The sequence below is a fragment of the Mustela nigripes genome, chromosome 13, assembly GCF_022355385.1.
Source record: "Mustela nigripes isolate SB6536 chromosome 13, MUSNIG.SB6536, whole genome shotgun sequence".
Lineage (NCBI taxonomy): Eukaryota > Metazoa > Chordata > Mammalia > Carnivora > Mustelidae > Mustela > Mustela nigripes.
Genome location: NC_081569.1, coordinates 143045323 through 143067123, shown reverse-complemented (window position 1 = coordinate 143067123; position 21801 = coordinate 143045323). Strand labels below are relative to the sequence as shown.

Genomic DNA, 21801 nt, shown 5'->3' with positions numbered 1-21801 from the left:
GCTGTTAGAGGGGGGAAGGCAGAAAACCAAGCAGCTGCATTCTGACCTAAATGCTGTAACTGAGGATGTGTGGGGAGCTGGGGGCTTGGCACTGAAAGGCGCAGGAAGGTTTCCTAGAGGGGGTGAAATCAAAGCTGTTGCCCGGAGCTTCGGTAAAAACAGTCTGAAAACCCAGAACATGTTTTACAAGAAACTGAGACAGTGTGTGTGAAAGCGGTGCAGGGGACATGGCCATGGCCAAATCACAAAGGGCAGTTTATTTATTTTTTTTTTTAAAGATTTTATTTATTTTGTTTGACAGACAGAGATTACAAGTAGGCAGAGAGGCAGGCAGAGAGAGAGAGAGAGAGAGAGGAGGAAGCAGGCTCTCTGCTGAGCAGAGAGCCCGATGCGGGACTCGATCCCAGGACCCTGAGATCATGACCTGAGCCGAAGGCAGCGGCTTAACCCACTGAGCCACCCAGGCGCCCCGTCACAAAGGGCAGTTTAATGACCAATAGAAAGTTCAAGTTTTCAATCTAATGGCAACGGGGAGCCGTTAGAGTCACTCAAGCAGGAAAACAACAATCTTATTTCCATTAAAAAAAAAAAAAAAGATTTTATTTATTTATTTGACAGAGAGAGAGAGATCATAAGTAGGCAGAGATGCAGGTGGTGTGGGGGGGGGGGGGCGGGGGGGGGGGCGGGGAAGCAGACTCCCTGCTGAGCAGAGAGCCCGATGCAGGGCTCGATCCTTGTTCCCAAGACCCTGAGATCATGACCCAAGCCAAAGGCAGAGGCTTAACCCACTGAGCCACCCAGGTGCCCCTCTTATTTCTATTTTTAAAAGGCCATTCTGGGGGCACCTGGGTGGCTCTGTGGGTTGGGCCTCTGCCTTTGGCTCGGGTCATGATCTCGGGGTCCTGGGATCGAGTCCCGCATCGGGCTCTTTGCTCGGTGGGAAGCCTGCTTCCCTTCCTCTCTCTCTGCCTGCCTTTCTGCCTACTTGTGATCTCTGTCTGTCAATAAATAAATAAAATCTTAAAAAAAAAAAAAAAGGCCATTCTGGTTGCAGCATGTAAAAGAGATGAGGGAGGGAGACACGAGACTGGAAGCAGGAAGACTAACAAAAAGCTGGTGAACGAGATACTGGCAGTCTGGAGGAGGACAGTGGTCCCAGGGAGAGAAAAGAGCGGGCTCAAGAAGTATGGGGAACAGTAGCAAAAGGACCCGGAGACTGAGCGGATGTTAGAGTACAGGAGAATGAGGCACCAAGGGACATGAGGTGTCAGAACAAGAACATTCCCATTCAGGAAGGAAGAAGGTAGGCTGCGAGCCTGCTGAACCCGAGGGACAGGAGCAGAGTTTAGCGGGTGCCTATCTGTCACCTCAGGCTGCAGGCATGGAATCTGGGGGTCATCAGCACACAGGTGGCCACTGCAGCTACTAGAGTGGACGTGTACACAGCACAGATGGGTGTGGAGAAGGACAAGCTGATGATGATGACATGCGGAGAGGGAGGAAGCGAGTACCGACAAACACAGGTGGTATTTAGGGAGATATGGCCGTGGAGCTGGAGAGAGAAAGCAAGCATATGCGGAAGGGGACTTGGGGTGGAGGTTTTTTGGTAGAATATGGTCCAGACTTCAGCATGATTTTATAAATGCTGCGGGTGGGAAGCCAGTAGGTAGAGAGGGACCAGAACCCAGAGGCAGGGTCAGCTGAGCCAGCCTACTGACTGTAACAAGAATGTTCTGAGAGGTGAAGGGCAGGTGTTGGCGCAGCTTACTTTGCAGGTTTGCTGGGAAACTGAAGGAGTTTCTGCCTGGCATTTCTATGTTATCTGGGAAACAGAACCTTATTCTATGCCAAGAGTGAGGGCAGGGGCAGGTCTTCAGCACCACTGTTAACAGGAGAGAACACTGGCCAGAGACAGAGAAGACGTAGCCAGGTGGTACTGAGGGCACCATCTAGGTGACAGCAAACATTTCTGGAGGTCCCCCTGTTTGGTAGTGTGATAATATTTCTACAGAGACCAACTATGAGCTACCTTCACTAAAACGTAAGATACTTTTACAAAAAATTTTTATTTTTTTGTATGTGTTATATATGTGTTTTGTATGTGTTATGTTAGTCAAAATAAAATACATCATTAGTGTTTGATGCAGTGTTCCAAGATTCATTGTTTATGCACCACACCCAGTGCTCCGTGCAATACATGCCCTCCTTAGTACCCACCACCAGGCTCACCCAACCCTCACCCCCGTAAGATACTTTAAATAAACTTCATATTTCATTAATACCAAAATCTGATTAAAAGGATTATTTATTATGTAAGTGATGGATCAATAAATTCTACTCCTGAAAGCAATAAAAAGATCAATTATTATAGGATTTACTTTGTCTTAATAACACAGTCTAATTAGTGACCACCAAGAGAACTGACCACATACAGGCAGAGAGTACTCTCACAGACCAAGGGCCCTGCAACTCACCTTGAGGTCTCTGTGCACAATCCGCTTTTGGTGGCAGTACTGGACTGCAGAAACAATCTGCACAGGAGAGACACAGGTTAATCATCATCATTAAGATGAAAACCTCAATGTTCACACATGCAAAATACTCTGTGAGCACCTGACTCTGGGTCTCTAAAAATAATTTTCTTGTGCTTTGAACTTTCCAATTGGAGAAATTCAGGGGTGAGGGTAAGAAAAGATAGGTGAGGATGTTCTTCCTGCTCTCTCTAGTTTTCAATGGGTAGTCTCCTCTTGGGCTTATCCCCTGACACTCTGGTAGTCTGTGAATATGATGCCAGGGCCCAAGAAATCACCAGGATCTGGAGGACCCTAGCTGCCCCCAGAGCCAGGATCGGATGGTTCTAGTGCAAGCTTTCCATGTCCATGTAATTAATTCAAAACCAAACTGTTAGTTATAGACTATCCATGGCCAGGCGTTCATCCAGGTTGGGTCTCCTCTGTTAATTCTCTTCCCAGTCAGGACTGCTCCTTACAACAAATACTCATGTCCTTTTAGCTGATGTGGATTCCAAGACAGCAAAACTTACTCACCTCTCTGATGATCAGTTTCCTCTTCCTTAAAATGGAAGAGTAAATGTAATATATGTGAACTAGACTCGGTAAGTTATCATGTGCTTGATCTGTAAGGGTCCCTTCTACTCTCAGCAAATGATGTATATTTTTTATTACTTATTTAGTAAATTTTGGGTCACTCCTGTTGATTACACAACTATTTTGCTGAAATTTTACACTTATTTGTAATTTTTAAGAAGCCTTCTTTTTGGGGGCACCTGGGTGGCTCAGTGGTTAGGGCCTCTGCCTTCGGCTTGGGTCATGATCCTGGGACCCTGGGATTGAGCCTCACGTCGGGCTCTCTGCTCAGTGGGGAGCCTGCCTCCTCCTCTCTCTCTGCCTGCCTCTCTACCTACTTGTGATCTGTCTGCCAAATAAATAAAAAATTCTTAAAAAAAAAAAAAAAGCCGCCTTTTCTTTCTCTCTCTCTTTTTTTTTCTAAAGATTTTATTTATTTATTTGACAGACAGAGATCACAAGTAGGCAGAGAGGCAGGCAGAGAGAGAGAGAGGGAAGCAGGCTTCCTGCTGAGCAGAGAGCCTGATGCAGGGCTCCATCCCAGGACCCTGGGATCATGACCTGAGCTGAAGGCAGAGGCTTTAACCCACTGAGCCACTCAGGTGCCCCATCTTTTTCTCTCTTTTTGAAAGATTTTATGTATTATTTATTTGAGAGAGAGAGAGAGAGAGAGAGCAAAACAAGCGGGGGTGGGGTGGGAACAGCAGAAGTAGAGGGACAAGCAGGCTCCCCACGGAGCAGTGAGCCTGATTTGGGGCTTGATCCCAGGGTCCTGGGATCATGACCTGAGCTGAAGTGAAGCCAGACACTTAATTGACTGAGCCACCCAGGTACCCCAGAAGCCTCCTTTTCTAATTAATAAAAGTTTTATATGCCTATTACAGGAATTTTAGGAAATATAGAAAGGTATGCATAAACGCATGCCTGCTAACATCTCTTATTGTTTTAGTGTGTCTGCTTCTAATCTTGTTGGTGTTATGCCAGTGTAACTACATATGACCACATACATGCAAAACTGGAGTTCTAATGATAATACTGCTTGTTTCTCCAGATCACCATCAGCTTTTAACTGTAAGCTCCACACAACAACCTACATTGAACATAAACCCTCAGAGAATGCTGTTTTTTGTTTTTAGGGAGGCTTCATGCCCAGTGTGGGGCTTGAACTCATGACCTTGACCTTACTTCTGCCTCATCCAACTTTCCCTCTTCTCTCCCCAACCCCATTAATACTGAGATTTCTCCTACAGGTTACTTTCAAATTCTGCCTTTGAATAAGTATTTGACAATTTCCTACCCTTTCTCAAAGTGATCAGAGTTGTTCTCCTTTTACCTCCAAACAACTCAAAGTTAACCTTTTTAAAGCCACAATAACCTGAAAATATTCAACCTTAAGTCACTGGGTTTTTTGTTTGCTTTGCATTCTTTTAAGCTGGAAGCAGTTATTTCTTTAAAAAGGTTGAGGATCTGGATGTTGTCCAGATTGAAATATGAATGCAAACTTAATTTACCTCTAGTCAGACAGGAAAAAGCAGAGGCAGCTACATTACCAACCCACCAAGAAAGAGGTGAGGAAAGATGAAAGCCAGGAATCTGTTCTCTTTCTTTGAAAAGAATAGAGCTCATTCAAAAGCTTAAAACCACACAAATGGTCATTAGGATGAGAATGGCTGAGGAGGTGGGAAGGAGACACTATCTGCGTTTGGATGCGGAAAGAAGGGCCTGTTTCTGACAGACAGTATTTTCATGAGGAGTGTACCTTGTGTATGGCATACCTTCCTCTTTGCCTCAGAGAGGAAGACTTCTTATTCAAAGTAAGAATGGCTTATAAACTTTTGTAAAGCATGGCAATTTATAATGGAGCACAGTGGAAACACCAATATCCTGATTGATCCTTCCAGGTTTAAATGAAGGATGTTTAGGAAATACTAAGGCAAAATGAAAGGATTACATTACATTGTAAACAGTATAAATCAAGCCATTAGCTGTAAAAGCACATAAATTATCTTTCCTTGACCAACTTACGGGTTCCTCAAATAAAGACTACAGAATTTCTGCAGGGAATTTATTTATTTATTTATTTATTTTTAAAAAGATTTTATTTATTTATTTGACACAGAGAGAGAGAGAGAGAGATCACAAGCAGGCAGAGAGGCAGTCAGAGAGAGGGGGAAGTAGGCTCGCCGCTGAGCAGAGAGCCCGATGTAGGGGTCAATACCAGGACCCTGAGATCAAGACCTGAGCGAAGGCAGAGACTTAACCCACTGAGCCACTCAGGTGCCCCGAAATGTATTTATTTATTTATTTTTTTAAAAAAGATTTTATTTATTTATTTGACAGGCAGAGAGGCAGGCAGAGAGAGAGGAGGGGAAGCAGGATCCCTGCTGAGCAGAGAGCCTGATGCGGCTGATCCCAGGACCCCCGGGATCATGACCTGAACCGAAGGCAGCGGCTTTAACCCACTGCGCCACCCAGATGTCCCGAAGTTTTTTTTAAAGGTTATTTATTTTTTTGAGAGAGCGAGAGAGCATGAATCGGGTGGAGACACCAGAGAGAAGGAGAAGCAGACTTCCCGCTGAGCAGGGAGGCCGACTCAAGGCTTGATCCCAGGACTCTTGAGAGGCCCCTCTGCAGGAAATTTAAAATAAAAGCCTGCGTGATTGACTCCACTGGTAGGTTAGTAACTGTCCGAGTCCCTCCAACAAGTCAGACCCTGCCAGGGGGATGGGTGGAGATGGAAGTAGTGAGGAGCAGTCAGTCACAGGGTTGCTTCCTTGGAGATGGTCAGGCTCAAACCTGCTGTTCCTCACAGTCAACAAACCATATTCACATAAATGTGAGTCAGACAGATTCAACTTAGTGGGAAGGGATTTAAGAATTATGAGGCAAAAAAAATCTCTTGGCTTTTAAGTGGTCAATTTATAAAAATGAAGAGTATAGTTATGGAAAGGGCCAAACAGACTTTGTTTTATCATAAAGAGAAACTTGTGCTTCCCTCTGTAGATCACAGAATAAAATGATATCAGAACTAGAAAGCACTAGGGGCGCCTGGGTGGCTCAGTCATTAAGCGTCGGCCTTCAGATCAGGTCACGATCCCAGGACCCAGGATCAAGCCCTGTATTGGGCTCCCTGCTCAGCGGGAAGCCTGCTTCCTCCCTCTTCCACTGCCCCTGCTTGTGTTCCCTTCTCTTGCTCTCTCTCTATCTCTCTCTTTTCTCTTGCTGTCTCTCTCTGTGAAATAAAGAAATAAAAATATTTTTTTAAAAAGATTTTATTTATTTTTTTGTCAGAGAGAGCACGCACAAGCAGGCAGAGCTGCAGGCAGAGGCAGAGAGAAGCAGGCTCCCTGCTGATCAAGGAGCCCAATGTAGGACTCGATCCCAGCACCCTGGGATCACGACCCAAGCGGAAGGCAGCGGCTTAACCCACTGAGCCACCCAGGTGTCCCTAAATAAATAAAAATCTTAAAAAAAAGGGGGGGGGGCGTGGCGCACCTGGGTGGTTCAGTGCGTTAAGCCTCTGCCTTCAGCTCAGGTCATGATCTCAGGGTCCTGGGGTTGAGCCCTGCATCGGGCTCTCTGCTCGGTGGGGAGCCTGTTCCTGCCCTCCCCGCCTCCCCGCCTCTCTGCCTACTTGTGATCTCTCTGTGTCAAATAAATAAACAAAATCTTAAAAAAAAAAAAAAAAAAGAATTGGAAAGCACTTCAAAACTAATCATCAAGTATAACTTCCAATCTTTGTAGGTAGAAAAGTTGAGGATACAAAGAGTTAAATTATAGCCAAAGATTAGTCTTAAAATTTGTTATTTAATAGGTTTTTTTTTTTTTTTAAACTTTGGAGGCACAGGATTTATTTATTTATTTATTTGATAGACAGAGAGAGATCACAAGTAGGCAGAGAGGCACGCAGAGAGAGAGGGGGAAGCAGGCTCCCCGCTGAGCAGAGAGCCCGATGTGGGGCTCGATCCCAGGACCCTGAGATCATGACCTGAGTTGAAGGCAGAGGCTTAAACCACTGAGCCACCCAGGCACCCCTATTTAATAGGTTTTAATTAAAAATACCATTAGCATTAATGTTTTTAAGTTAAATTTAAGCCTACTCCTAGCTTATGTGAGACAAAAATTAATGAATTTTGAGATTGTGACACTCTTCTTGTTAAAAACTGGGAAATGGTTTTAATTAATGCAATCATAAATGTTTTGAAAGACTCTAGATTTTTGAGGCTATTGTCAAAAACTAAGGTTAAGAGTGAGGTGAAAATCTTGAGAAAGCTAGAAACGGAACCCATCATTGCCTCTTACACAGTGCCTTAGGCATGAAAGATAATTAATAGATAAATTTTTGTTAAACTGAATGGCCAACCAACCACACCCTGCTCCATCCAGTGGGCCTTATAACCATTTAGAGAGGCAAACACTGTCTGTTTCAGGGTTTAAAGCAAGATTACTTTATTAAATGAATAAAGGTGCATTAATTCATACCTGTCTAAATTTAGCTCTTGCTTCCTTTTCCTTCATTCTTCCATGTGCAACCAAATAGTCAAACACTTCACCTGTAATCAAGAGAAATAAAAGTAGCAGAAGTCCTACTTCTGAGCATTAATTTTCCCATAAACTGATGATGTTTCACTTTTAGAAATGCTCTAATTTTTATTTTTAAATACAGGCATGAAGATAACAGAAACGTGGATTTTGAACTTAAGGCCTAGCCTTAAGTTTAACTACAGGCAAAAGATCTTTGATAAAAATCTTTAAACTAGAGAAAAACCTTAAAATTAAGCTTTCCTATGTTTATACAACATTTTAAGGGTTATATTTTCAACGTGCTTTAATAAAAACTGAAAGTTAAAACGGGAAAATGATATGTGTTAAAAGAGGATGGTATCTCCACTGTAGGATTATTAAAAAAGCAGTTCCTGAATATAATAATTAATTCAACAAATATTTATTGAGTGCCAGGCACTCTAACTGCCAGGCACTCTTCTAAGCTCTAGGGAAATACAGCAGTGAGCCAAGTGGAGTCCTTTTCCTCATGAAGAGTTTACATTCTAGTAGCGAGAGAGAGGTAATCAACAAACATGAGAATGGGACGGCAGCTGACAAGGACTGTGGAGCAGACGGAGGGGAAGAAAGAGAAGTGTGTCCGCCTGTGCAAGAGCTTTGGGGACTACTGTGAGGGAGAGGGCACTGTCATTATCAGGGAGACGTCTAGGCGGAGCAAATAGCAAAGAGCAGTAAGGCTATATAGCCAAAGAAGTATGAACAAGGAGAAGGACATTACTGGATGGGCATGGAAGATGGGAAGGAGGTGTCAGGCCATGAAGAGTCCCGCAGGCTTTGCTCTGAGTGAGAAGCAGCAGAGGAGGCTATGAAATGACTGACCTCTTGAAAAGGTCACTCTGGCTGCCAGAGAGGAAAAGAGGTCAGGGTTGGGGAAGAGACAGAAAGATAAGAGGGAGTAGCACAATAATCAGGGCAAGAATGAGGAAGGCTGGGCCTCAAGCGGGAAGTGGCAGTGGTGGGGAGAAGTGGGGGGGTTCAGGATTCAGTGGGAAGGTCAAGCCAACAGAACATGCTAGTGGACATCCACTTGGCAGTTTATACAGTAATAATTCCTCAGGGAAGAGGTGGTACTTCAGGAAATACCTTAGCATTGCCAATTGCTTATCAATTGGGAGTAAAGAAACAATACCTCTCAAATCAACAGAAAAGGGTACTAATTGAGCAAATTATGTTTCCCAAAATATGCCCTGGGAAAGAATCACATCTACTTTATACAAATAAAGAATACTTCCAGCAGCTGAGTGACAACATTCAACTAAAGGATTCTGATAATTAAAAAAATGCTTAGTTTCGGAACATAACATACTTTTGAGGAAAAAGTTACTCTGAATTATATATTAGTATCTCTAGCTTTTAAGCTTCTAGCCTAGCTGAAACATTTTAAAATAATGGATGGGCATAAATATTTTTAAGTTATCACCTGATTGCATAATGATCTTTTAAAACACATTACAAACTGTTAATTTACACAATTCGTTTAACTATGATGAATTATGAAGTTAAATGTCAGCTCAATAAAGTGTCCACATTTTCTAAGCAAATGACCTTTCTATTTGCAGAATAGTACACGATGTCAAAACAAGTGGTTAAAAAGTGAAAGCAACTAAACATGTGTTCATATCATACAAAACCAGTTTCGACTTAAAAGAAATTAGTCGACTGAACCCACTAGTTGCTGTACCCATTAGTTGCTGTAGAGTAACTTGGAGAAAAGTCCAAGTCTGTCAAAATTTTTAAAAATATTTTTATAAATTCAAGAGCAATATAAACCTCTTAAGAGATTTTGGAACAATAAAGTCATACTCATGATCACTAAATTATATATCAGGAATTCAACCCAGAGCTCTTTATTTTCCTTATTAAAAATGTATTAGCTCAGATTAAGAAGCTACACTGAAAACCTCAAAAGGCTATTTGTTGGAAAAAGACAACAAACAGTGGCTCTTCCCACCCAGGTCAGGGACCCTGTGGTTGAGAGGACACTGAACAGGTCAGTTCAGAAAGCCCTCGGTCCCAGCTGGGGTCCTGTCACTAAACACGTGACGGAACTGCTGGCATAGAACCACCTTCCAGAGTGGTTTCATCTGTAAAAATTAGGCAGTTGCCTTCGATAGACTTCTAAGATTCCTTCCAACTGTAAAATTCCATGATTCTACCAAACTGAGAAATACCAGGCTAAAGAGGACTAGGTAGTCAATTTAATGACACTTTGGCTGTCCAGATGACAAATGTGCTGGGGATGATACAATGAAACAGATGTGCTGGGGACTCGTAGTGCTTTGTTGAGCTGATTAAAATAGCCCAAAGCCAAGAAAGACCTATGACTGAGGAGTGATGTTATAGCGCTGAGCAGCATACTGAGCCCTCAGAGGACGGCTGTGTTAGCACACCACTAAGAAGCTCAGACACTGCTGACTCATCAGGTCACACTGTCAGTGAGAGGTCCTGCATAGACTGACCCCATGTCCTTGTTTTCAAAAGCCCACCCTCTTTCTACAAAAATTGGATGAGTTGTGCCCCTATATAAGAAAAAGGGTTATGACCCTAATGCCTAAAATAGATGAGAAAGGACAGCCGTGACCAACTGACCAATCAGGAGAGCATATCTACTGTCAGAAGGCTAGGGCTGAGGGCTTGGCAGGGTGACCACAATGACATCCCGGTTCCCGTTTCCTCAAGGGTAAAAGCCCATCCTTCCCTGTCTGGCCACATCATGGAGTCCTTGTGAGGATCACAGGAGATCTGATGAGAGACAGCACCTGTGCACTGTAGAAACTATAGTTTCTACAAAGAAAAGATTATGACCTTAACTCTGTAACACAAGCAGAAAATACCAGAACTCCGTATAGACTTGTGGTGCTGCAATTCAGTTTCCGTTCTTCTACTCCTCCCCAATGTGAAAACACCCAACTAAATTCTCAAACCACACATCTGAACTCTGAATCAGACAATAATGAATATGAGAAAGCTCATCAAAGGTTTTCCTACTATAACTCATTCCTGCCCACAGCAGGTTTATTATAATCTATTTAATTGTTAATTCATTACAATGAGGCTGTGGTTTTGTCTGATCAAAATGCTGACGATAAAATAAAACTAGTATAAGCAAGAGAGTCAAAGCTATACTCATGTCCCTAGTTAAACAGAGTATGTCCCCAGTAGAAGTCCCCACACTTGAATTCTTATTTGTTAAGCATCTGCATTGTGCCAGGCACTATGTGGAGGTATCAAGGTAGGGAGAACACAAAGACAAATCAGAAAGCTTCTGCTCTTCGCAGACAAGGAGACTCACATGTGGTCCAAAAACTAGAAGCCCAACCCAACCTCAACCCCAAAAGCAGTATCTCTGTAAAAGAGAACAGTTATATACATGCATTTCAGAAAAATGACTACATGTATATAACCTTGTAGGCAAAAAAATGACAAGTCCTTGATCTTTAAGGAACATCTGAATATATGCATTGCAACCACCACTCTGGCCTTTGAAAAGACGAACATCAATGACATTAAAATCTGATAAAGAGAAAAAAAAATCTGATAAAGAAAACCATCCAATAGGCAGTACTGCATATTTATAGGCATATTTATTTTAAACAGGCTAATGCACTGACATATTTAAAAATCCAACTTCTTAAACAAAATGTGGTGTGCATATATACATAATGGTATATTATTGAGCCTTAAAGAGGAAGGAGAACTCTGACATGGATGAAACTTGAGGACATTATGCGGAGTGAAACAGGCATAAAAGGACAAATGCTATGAGATTCTACTCATGTGACTACCTAGAGTCACATCCGCAGAGACAGGAAATAGAATGGTGAATCCCAGGGGCTGGGGAGGAGGAAAGGGAAGTTAGTGTTTAACGGGGACAGAGTTTCAGTTTGGGAAAATGAGAAAGTTCTGGGGATGGGTGATGGTCATGGCTATCCAACAATGTGAATGTACTTAATGCCACAGAACTGTACAGAACTGTATGGTGAAAATGCTAAATTTTGTGTTATGTACATCTTACCACAATAAAAAAAAATCCAAGTTTTGGATATTATTAATAATGCTAATAGTGAAATACTTAATAGCAACCCACAGAAGAGCCAAGACAGCTTTACTGATTGTCATGCTACCGTATTACAACTCTGGATGTTAAACGAAACCTTCGCAATGATCCACATGGCAGTGTGGTTGTGTGTCCTTCTAAAAGGGAAGAAAGAAAGAACAACTATGGAAGTTTCTTACCTCCACTTGCATACTCCATGATTAGGTAGAGCGTTTTGTCAGTTTCAATGACTTCGAACAACTTCACTGAGGAAGGGGAGGCGGTACCGAGAAAAAGAAACAAAGGTCTGTATGCATATACACTGTACATATAAACTGTAAGTACGAAAAGTAACTTTTAGCCTGTTGAAAATTTTCATAACTGGCTGTGGTTTAATAGAATGTTTTGGGGGAATTTTATCATAAATTACAACACATTTTATAAAAGCACGGAATTCCTTAAGAGTCAAGATATGTCTGGGTCCTCAAACGGCGTAACGTGGGCATGCACTCAGCAGTCCAGGCTGTGTACCTACTCGCATCTCCTCTGTCCTCATCCTGTATGGTGCCTACACTGGCTAGCTGCCCTCCCTGCTGACTGTGCCTCTCCCTCAGGAAAAGGGTTCTTCACATTCAATCTGCAGGAACTGCTCAGATCTATTCTACTTCTCCAAGTTTAAGTGCATTCACTTGTCATTATGGCTTTAAGGATATATAGAACAATTTCACTTGAGACTTCTGTTGCTTGGGAAACTTCTGTTCACTTGTTCTCAGAGAACAAGGTTCTTTTGTTACTATTCTGAAGCCAGAGATGGGAAATAGAAGGGATTATGCTATAATTAACTGAAAAGGACTTTTTAAAGAATTATTTGCCCTGGGTCAGTGTGACTTTGTTATATAGCAGTCTCTTGTTACGGATCAAAATAAGATTTCTATTACTTTTAATTCACAAAACCAAATCAAACCAATATATACATATTTTAAAATGAAACTGAAATACATTTCTAAAGCTATTGAATCACTACTTTTTATACCTACTTTATTTTGGTAATATATACTCTAAAGTTAAATTTACCAAAAAATGGGGGATGGGGTGCTGGTCTCTTATATTGTAGGCTATTTTCTGACACTTTAATATAGAGTATCAGACCAAATTAAGTGCCTTATACAGTAAGTAATATATGTTTGTTGAACTGATGAATAAAACTATCATATCATTTCTAAAATAAGATGTTCAGGTTGATGGGAAAAATGATTTAAAGAAATTTAAGGCACATATGCTGGTAAACCATCAACATACAAATAAAACTTTTCTAAAATTCCAACACAGATATTGGGTCTTCTGGAAAAACTATCTGAATCCAACAGAAATTTAAATTATTAGAATTATTAAATTATTAAATTAGAATTATTAAATTACTATCAAAGATATGCTATTTGGGAGTAAGTAGAGAGAACTCTAATCAGGGCACAACCTAACTAAAGAACAAAATAACTACGTTTAAGTAGGCTAGTTCTAGGATGCAGTGATTGGTTATTTGGTGAAAACCTGGAATCTGAAACCAAGAATTAGCCAGGTAACCCCCAGGGCTGAAATGAAAAGTGAAGAAAGGTTTTCTTCCCATGATTATATTCCTTGTTACTTTTCTCCAAACATTGGATTTCACTGATTCTAAGATTAAATTTTTTCACATTTTAACTAATATCACTAAGAATAAGATGACAGCTTGGCATAATTTTTTCCTTAGTAGCATGTAAAATAATGTCTTTTAAATGATGTGGCTTAGACCTGATGAAGTGGCTTGTGTCTCCATTTTATCTTCTATTCTTGTGCCTTAAGAATTCTTTTTTTTTTTTTTTTGCCTTAAGAATTCTTGATATGATACCCATAACATCAATTCGTGCCCCCCACTTTCTAGAACTGATTTTGATACTAAACTGGTAAAAGTGCCTGTCTTCATAGCTACTTCATTCTTGAAATAATATTTTAGATTGTAGGAGCTATCACTGTATAAAAAAAAACAGATTATTCAAAAAGAGCTCTAGGGAAACCTGGGTGGCTCAGTGGGTTAAGCCTCTACCTTCGGCTCGGGTCATGATCTCAGGGTCCTAGGATCAAGCCCCGCATTGGGCTTTCTGCTCAGAGGGAAGCTTGCTTCCCCAACCCCCTGCCCCGCCTGCCTCTCTGCCTACTTGTGAATTCTTTCCCTCTGTTAAAATAAATAAATAAAACCATAAAAGAGCTCTATTATGTTATGTATGGGATCAAACATTTTCACTGAGATGAATATACAAAATACTAAGTAATTTGCATAGTTTCACTTTGCTCCTATGATTATGATGAGAGCAGGACATGATGACCCTTCCTCATCCTTACTTACTTATTTTTAAGTAGGCTTAACACCCAAATTGGGGCTTGAACTCATGACCCTGAGATCAACAGTCACCTGCTCTACTGACTGAACCAGCCAGGCACCCTATACCCTTCCTTTAAATCCACCTCATCAAACCTAGCACTGAACTATGCACACAGAGGGCACATGAAGCAAATCTGTGCTGTATAAAACAATTCCTAAAAAAATTCCATTAGATAGCAGGTGTCCTATATCTTTTAAAAAATGATTCAATGGACAAGTAATTTCTTAAGAACACTGCCACAGCAAAACCTGTTACGTCTGAAAATCTTAACTCTGATTTAATTTCTTTTCCCATATATGAATTAAATAAAATTACTTTCTAATATGCACTAAAACTTGGAAAGTTATGATCTGATTAGAGTTTCTACTCCATTAAAACTTTAAATTCAAGAGTTTCATACCTAAGGTTTTAACCTACCTTTAGTAATCGCAAAAAGTTAATACAAATGATAAACAATTTATATAAATAAATATTTTATGAAAAGTATACCTGGGCTAGGAGGGGGGAAGGACTCTCCTATCACTCTTGGCATATAGGTTGAGACCCCAAATGGAATGCATTTAGACCCAAAAATATTTAAGAAAGCAGAAAATACCTATGTTTGGATGATTTAAAATCTTCATTATTCTTACTTCTCTGAAGAGCTAAAAAACAAACACATAGTTCCCCAACACAGGTTATTAAACATTCTACTCCACTGTTGCAACATAAATTTAAACCTTCTCTTAGACAACTGCCTCACTGAGAGTGTTCAACAGTCTACATCTGACGTGAGCATGCAAGTCCAGAGCAGCTATACAGACTTCAGTTTTGGCTCTGGGAAAAGCAGAAGTTGCAGAGGAGGAGGATACCACAACCTGAATTACATTTTGCTATCTTGAACATGTAAGATCGGATTTAGCCAAGAATACCTTGTGATTAAACTCAGTCTGATTCAATATATCACTGCAAATCCAAATGTGTACAGTCCTGAGGAACTACTTCGTGATTGTGTTAGAACTGATGATTCCAAGTAATTCTATGAGAAGATTTTGAACAAAACCACTGTGGGAAATCCTTGTTGGAGAAGACAGGTAATTTAGCACGGCAGCTATGGCAGACGGTTCAATTATGGTCCTAATGAGTTCTGCCTTGCATGTTTACACTTTGGTATAAGCTGGGTGACTTGCTCTGGCCAATGGGACATTATCAAATTTGAAAACAAGAAGAGAGTGAGTGGATCAATGCTTGCGTATCCAGTACTTGCTCTCTTGGAATAAAGATGCCATGATATGAGGAGGCCAGTTTGGCCTCTTTGAGGATGAAAGAGTACATGCAGGGAAAGACCCACTGTCCCACCCGAGTTCAGCCTCATCACTTCATCAGCCGAATGCTGCCACACCAACGAACCTAGAGGATGCCATAAGAAAAACCATCCAGGTAAGACTGGTGGAGCTGCCAAACCATCACAGAGAATAAGGAGAAATATTAAACTTTGATTAAACATGTGCTGTGAATTCAGAAGAGAGCTGTGGTGTTACGGCCTAGGCTAGTATCAGAAGATCTCAGAAAAGAACAATTTTAGAGGTCATCTTATCCAACCCTCTTGCAGACAAGTGGAAACCAGGAAAGGAGAGGAAAAGATCTCCCAAGGTCCTGCTCTCTTTCCGTGGGGAACTGGGCCAGAACCAAAGTCTGCCAACAACCAGCATATATAACCGCTGGGAGGCATGGGCCGGGAAGAACTTGGAGGGAGGAGGAGAAGCTGGCTATGTGGGAAGAAATCTGGGGAGAAATCACAGGTTTACTACACTTGTCCCGTCTATCACATCTAACCTAGAACTGAATCAGTACTTCACAACTAAGAGCATGGAGATGGACATGGACCCATCTGAGCTCTAAACTGAGCTCAGAGCTTAAAAAAATGGAGTCAGATGAGTAAGATTCCTTTCCTGAATAGTGGATCATCTCTAAAGGCTGAAGCACTTTTATTCCAACACAAATATCTCCTGTTGCTGTTGTAGTCATTCCCGCGTTTTGTGTTCTGAGATGAGAAGACAGCTACTCTGACCACCACTCAGGCTTGAGTTCTTAGTTTCCCTCTGTCAAGCCAACACAGAAACCCTGTCTTCCAATTCATTATAGTTGAATTTGTAGCTTATAATCTGAATCTCCCAGTTATTCCCACAACTGCTAAAGCAGGAGAGTTCCAAGCTGGATACAATACCAACACAAGTTAGGACCCTGCATTTAGCGTAAAACTCCGACTACGGCCATGGCGACTTCTACTATCCCTGCAACACGAGCTCCAGCCAGGCTCTTCCAGCCACCCTGATTCCTCTCAGGTATCAAAACATTTGAACTGCTTCCTCCCTTCGAGTCTTTTCTCCGTTCTGTCCTTGAAGTCTCCAGCAGATTTCTCTGAAAACCTTATCTAAGAAAATCTCCCTTGTTTTGCATCATAGTGGTCTGTTTACTTCTTCTCCAGAACGTCTTTCAAGTATCAAGATCCATTTCGGTGTACCTGTTCATTGCTGCCTTGTCACCCGCGTGGGCCGGGGAAAGGCAACTGGCCTCCTTCCACTACCAGATACTTGAAACCAGGCCTGGCACACAACAGGAACTCTTTTGTTTGACAAACGCCTTTATGAAAGTACTAACTACCAAGAAGTATGGTTTGAACCGGCCTCCTTAGCATTCTAATGACCACAATGCTTTTAAATCCCGAGTACCAGAATGCTAGGTGCAGAGTTGTCATAATTCTGCTGGCAGGAGAGCAGGTCAAATGAAGGCAATCATTTTTAAATCCCTACTAGCAATGCAGCACTGAAACACAGTAATCAGAGCCACACAGCGGGAAAACATAAAATATTACAGGAATTCAAGAAAGGCAGAGCTCACTTTAATTTGGGGTAGCAGGCACCACTGGACGTAACCAGATTCATGCAAGATTCCAAACGATGTCCACAGTAAAAAAACGAGCTATGTGTGCTTTGTATATGTGGTTGTGGCTAATTAAGACCATTTATTTAAGAAAGACCAAGTGATCCGTCTGGCAGAAAAGCACATTTCGGAGTGTGGGTTTCAGGCTACCAACATCAGAATCATGAGTGTCTATGCAAACTCCAGGTCCCTGGGCCCTACCTCTTGCTAGATCTGAAGTGGGACGAAGAATCTTACTTAGAGCAAGCACCCTAGGTATGGTGGTTTTAAAATATGTCCACAAATTCTTTGACAATCCTCTGCAAAAGGTAGAAGTTCATATCCCTCTCTTCTGAGTGTGGGGCGCACTTAGTGAGTGACTCACCGAAAATGACTAGATACTGGGGCCCCCTCCATGCTCTCAGAGATCACTTGCTTGTGTGTTGTGGGGGCATTAAACACCTCGATGGACAGACGCCAGATGGCAAGGTACTGAGGCCTCTTCATGCCCACAGCTGGTGAGGAACTATAGCCCCTCAACAGAGCCAGGTTAGAGGGCCCTTCTGGAAGCAGACCCACCAGCCTAATCAAGTCTTCAGATACCTGCAGCTATGGCTCTTACCCAAAATTTCTTGACAGCACCTGTGCCATCACTCCCAAACACACGACTCACAGAACTTCAGGGTAACAAATGGTTTTGTTTCAGTTGTTCAGTTTTGGGGTAATCTGTTAGAGAGCAGTTGGAAACTAAAACACTGCAGACAACCCATGAGTTACACCAAGGCACATGCTGTGAAATCCCAGAGGAAAGGTAAACGGTACCAGACAGAGGGCTGGGTCGCACGAGCTTAACTCTGGAGGCAGGAAGAATACCCACAGATTCCCTAGTAGGATAGTGTCAGGATATTACCAAATAACTTTACATATTTGCTGCTATCAGAACTGTTTCAAGCAGAAATGAGTAAATAAATCTATAGCAAGTTAATCAAGGAGGTGGAGAGGAAGCAAGAAGCCAAGAGCTACGAGGTATCCGCTGTGTCTGAAGCACAAGGCTAGATGCTTCCACCTATGATATAACCCAATGTTCACAACTCTGTCCAGCGACTCTGATCAGGTCCAGTAGACATGAAGGAGAACTGAGTAAGTTGAGAAACATGTCCAAGGACTCCCAGTTAGTAGGTGCTGGAGCCAGGATTCCAAGGTCCACGCTCATCTCATGATGCCATGTAGCTGCCTTTGAAATTTAAAAGTAAAATCACTGATAAGATTATAAACTGCTGGTTCAGAAAATTCCAGAGCAACAGATGGGCACTGGCACAATTTTTAGAAGTTGACAATCTGCATGTAAGTGATAAAAATGTCAGAGATTCTGGGGAAGATGGAGGAAAAAAAACACTCAAAAACCCCACAAAAACACGCCAGAGATTTCATGTAATTGTATCAACTGTGAACCATAGCTGAAGACAGTTAAATTTGGACAGAAATAACTTACTGAAGAGAAAGCATGAAATTTTAGGAAGTCCCTATTGGGATTATACAACGTGTATTTTTTTTAAGTTTTGTTATTATAAAAGGACACTTAACGAGACCCTATCTTAATTCAACTTACTTCTCTGCATTCTTTTTCAATCTTATGCAGATGCTAGTTATAAAAAACAAAACGAAAGAACACAACTAGTTGAAGTGCAAAAATTCTCAATTCGCTGACCAATTTGCAACCTCCCAACATCTTCAAGTCCTCTAGGAACCGGTATCCAGGAGGAGAACAAACATGTTCGAAGGCAGAGATCGGGGATCCTGGTGATCAGAACACCAAGGACCCCAAATGTACAGTACCATAGACTGAAGAGATGTCCCAACAACCAGGACCTGGAATTCCCAGGAGTTATCTTTGGAAAAAGACAATTTAACAAGCAAAGGAAAAGTAAAGTGAGCACATAAAAAAGAACACGGAGGGTGGGGAAGGGAGGTCACATAAGACTGTGATCTAAATCATGACGGTGAAAGTATTCAGACTCCCCTCTCCAGATACATAATAGGTACAAGAAGGAACAGGCTGTGACGGTGAAAGCCTGTGCTTTCATGGCAGCAGAGTGACAGGCTGAATGACAACTTATGTCAGAAATAATGAAGCAAACATAATGACCACCCTCTTCTTGCATAGAAAATAGTCATGCTATAAATCTAAGATTTGTGGGTAATTACCAGCACTCTTGGATAAAGAAAAGGAGACACAGTAAGGAAACAATCAGAGAGTAAAGAAGAGGGAGGCTGAGTGGGCGCGGATACTCCTAGGTGGGTCCACGTGCCACTGTGAGACAGAGAAGACATGACAGGCTGCAGCAAGGCAGACGGAGCTGCTTCTGGACGTGCAGTGTGAGGGCGCTTGAGGCCAGTCAGAGTACATGGTATTTGGGTCTGAAGCTCAGGAGAAAAATCTGGGCTAGAGATACGTTCCGTAGAATTACCAGCATAGAAATAGCATCCTTGGGAAAGAAAGAACATTGCCTAACTGCGCAGGATGAAAAGACAGGAACTCCAAAAAGCAAACAGTTCAGAGAAGAAACAACTCGAGTCCACAATGGAGACTCAGAAAAGGAGGCAGCCAGAGACACAGAATGAAATCCAGACACTGGAGCCTAATGCCTAGAACAGACCTACACGTGCGGCCCATGTTCTATTCAAAAACAGCATCCCAGGTCTTGACCCGTCTCAAGGGTGCTTCAGGAAGGAAAAATAGAAGGATGATGGACCTGCTTTTCCTCTTCACCTTGCAGAAACCTCTGTCCCTTTGTCCTACTACACTGCTACCGCAGCTCTGCTGAACAGAAGAAAAAAATCAAAGACTCTCTTAGATGACACCAAGGGAGAGAGGCTGGCAAAAGCTCACAGAGTTAATGCAGAAGAAACTGCGAAGAAAACACATTGTGTAAAAAAGGAAAATTATGTCTTTCCTTTTCTATACACAGAATATCTCTGGAAGGACAAACAGAAACCAGTGGCACTGGTTGTCCCAGGGGCAGGATCAGGGAGGTGGGTAGTCAAAGGCTGAATGAAGACCTTTCCTTCAATACTCTTTCTGTCCTTTGAACTTGAAGACACATAACTGTATTATCTACTTCCCTTCCCTCAATTAATCTGATTTTTAAGAAGGGTTGAGAATGAACAAAGAAAAGGTTTTTGTTTTTGTTTCTTAGGCTAAAAGGGAAATTCTTGAAAAAGACAAGGTAGCTAGGAAAGCTGTATTTTGATCATTCTTTTTTTTTTTAAATTTTGATCATTCTTAATAAGAAGAGCATTTCTAAAAGAAAAAAAAAAAAAAAGAGGAAGAACATTTCTTATCTCTTTTCACCATGTGGGTGGAGGATGCCAGTGGGTGAAAGGCAAGAAAGTCTTCTAGGGAGTATCTCTGAAGTAAAGTAAATATGAGAGCCACTGTTGTGACGCAGCATTTAAGGCAGATACAGATTAGAGTCACTCTCAGAATCACTCCAACATTAAATATTTTAAAATTAGGAACAGAATAGGAAAGTTAGCGAATGATAGGGAAATAAGATAATTATTAACAGCATAACCAAAGACCATTTGTCTAACACTAGCCAAAAGCAGTAACTACTCCCACTCAGGAAGAGAGATCTATAGATGTGGAGATATGACAGTTCTGTTTATTATGATGTATTTAACTAGAATTTTACTGATGTCATATAGGTCACGGACACATTTTTGCTAATATCACAGTGAACATCCTTGTACAGTAGTCCCCTGCCCCCCCACCTTCTCTGCACTTTCAGTTCCCTGCGATCGGCTTCAATCCAGCAGATGATACTCCTGGTAGATGGTCAGAAGGTCAGTAGAGCCTAACGCTACGTCATAGAGCCCACCTCATTTCAACCCATCACAAAGTCATTTTATTATCCTGCATCATCACAAAAAGGTTAAGTACAGTACAATAAAATGTTTTGAGGGCGCTTGGGTGGCTCAGTGGGTTAATAAGCCTCTGCCTTCAGCTCAGGTCATGAGCTTAGGGTCCTGGGATCAAGCCCCACATCGGGCTCCCTGCTCAGTTGGGAGCCTGCTTCCCCCCTCTCTCTCTGCCTGCCTCTCTGCCTACTTGTAACCTCTCCCTCTGTCAAATAAATAAATGAAATCTTTAAATAAAATGTTTTGAGACCGCATTCACATAACTTTACTACAGTATATAGCTATAATTATTCTTTTTTTTTTTTTTTTTTTAAAGACTATTTATTTGACAGACAGAGATCACAAGTAGGCAGAGAGGCAGGCAGAGAGGGAGGAAGCAGGCTCCCGGCTGAGCAGAGAGCCCGATGCAGGGCTCGATCCCAGGACCCTGGGATCATGACCTGAGCTGAAGGCAGAGGCTTTAACCCACTGAGCCACCCAGGCGCCCCGGCTATACTTATTCTATTTGGGGGGCTATACATAGCCAAAGGGGCAGAGGCTGAAGGAGAGAGAATCTCAAGCTGACTCCAGGCCCGGTGCAGAGCCCCATGCAGGGCTTGATCCACAACATTGAGATCATGACCTGAGCTGAAACCAAGAGTTAGACACTTAACTGACTGAGACACCCAGGTGCTCCTATAATTGTCTTATCTTATTATTAGTTTTATTTTATTATTTTATTATTATTATTATTTTTTAAGATTTTATCTATTTATTTGACAGACAGAGATCACAAGTAGGCAGAGAGGCAGAGAGAGAGAGAAGAGGAAGCAGGCTCCCCGCTGAGCAGAGAGCCTGATGCGGGGCTCGATCCCAGGACCCTGGGATCATGACCCGC

General features: G+C 41.9%; 1 protein-coding gene across 11 annotated transcripts in view; it reads right to left on the bottom strand.

The window, feature by feature from the left end:
• MARK3 (microtubule affinity regulating kinase 3) overlaps window positions 1-21801 on the bottom strand; it is a 119969-nt gene that overhangs the window by 25697 nt on the left and 72471 nt on the right. For all 11 annotated transcript variants that reach the window (XM_059374060.1, XM_059374062.1, XM_059374061.1 and 8 more), the window contains exons 4-7: window positions 14698-14746; window positions 11886-11951; window positions 7569-7639; window positions 2475-2531 (exon numbers count right to left, since the gene is read on the bottom strand). In XM_059374060.1, the coding sequence (XP_059230043.1) occupies window positions 2475-2531; window positions 7569-7639; window positions 11886-11951; window positions 14698-14746 (243 nt within the window). The remainder of the gene's footprint in view (window positions 1-2474; window positions 2532-7568; window positions 7640-11885; window positions 11952-14697; window positions 14747-21801) is intronic.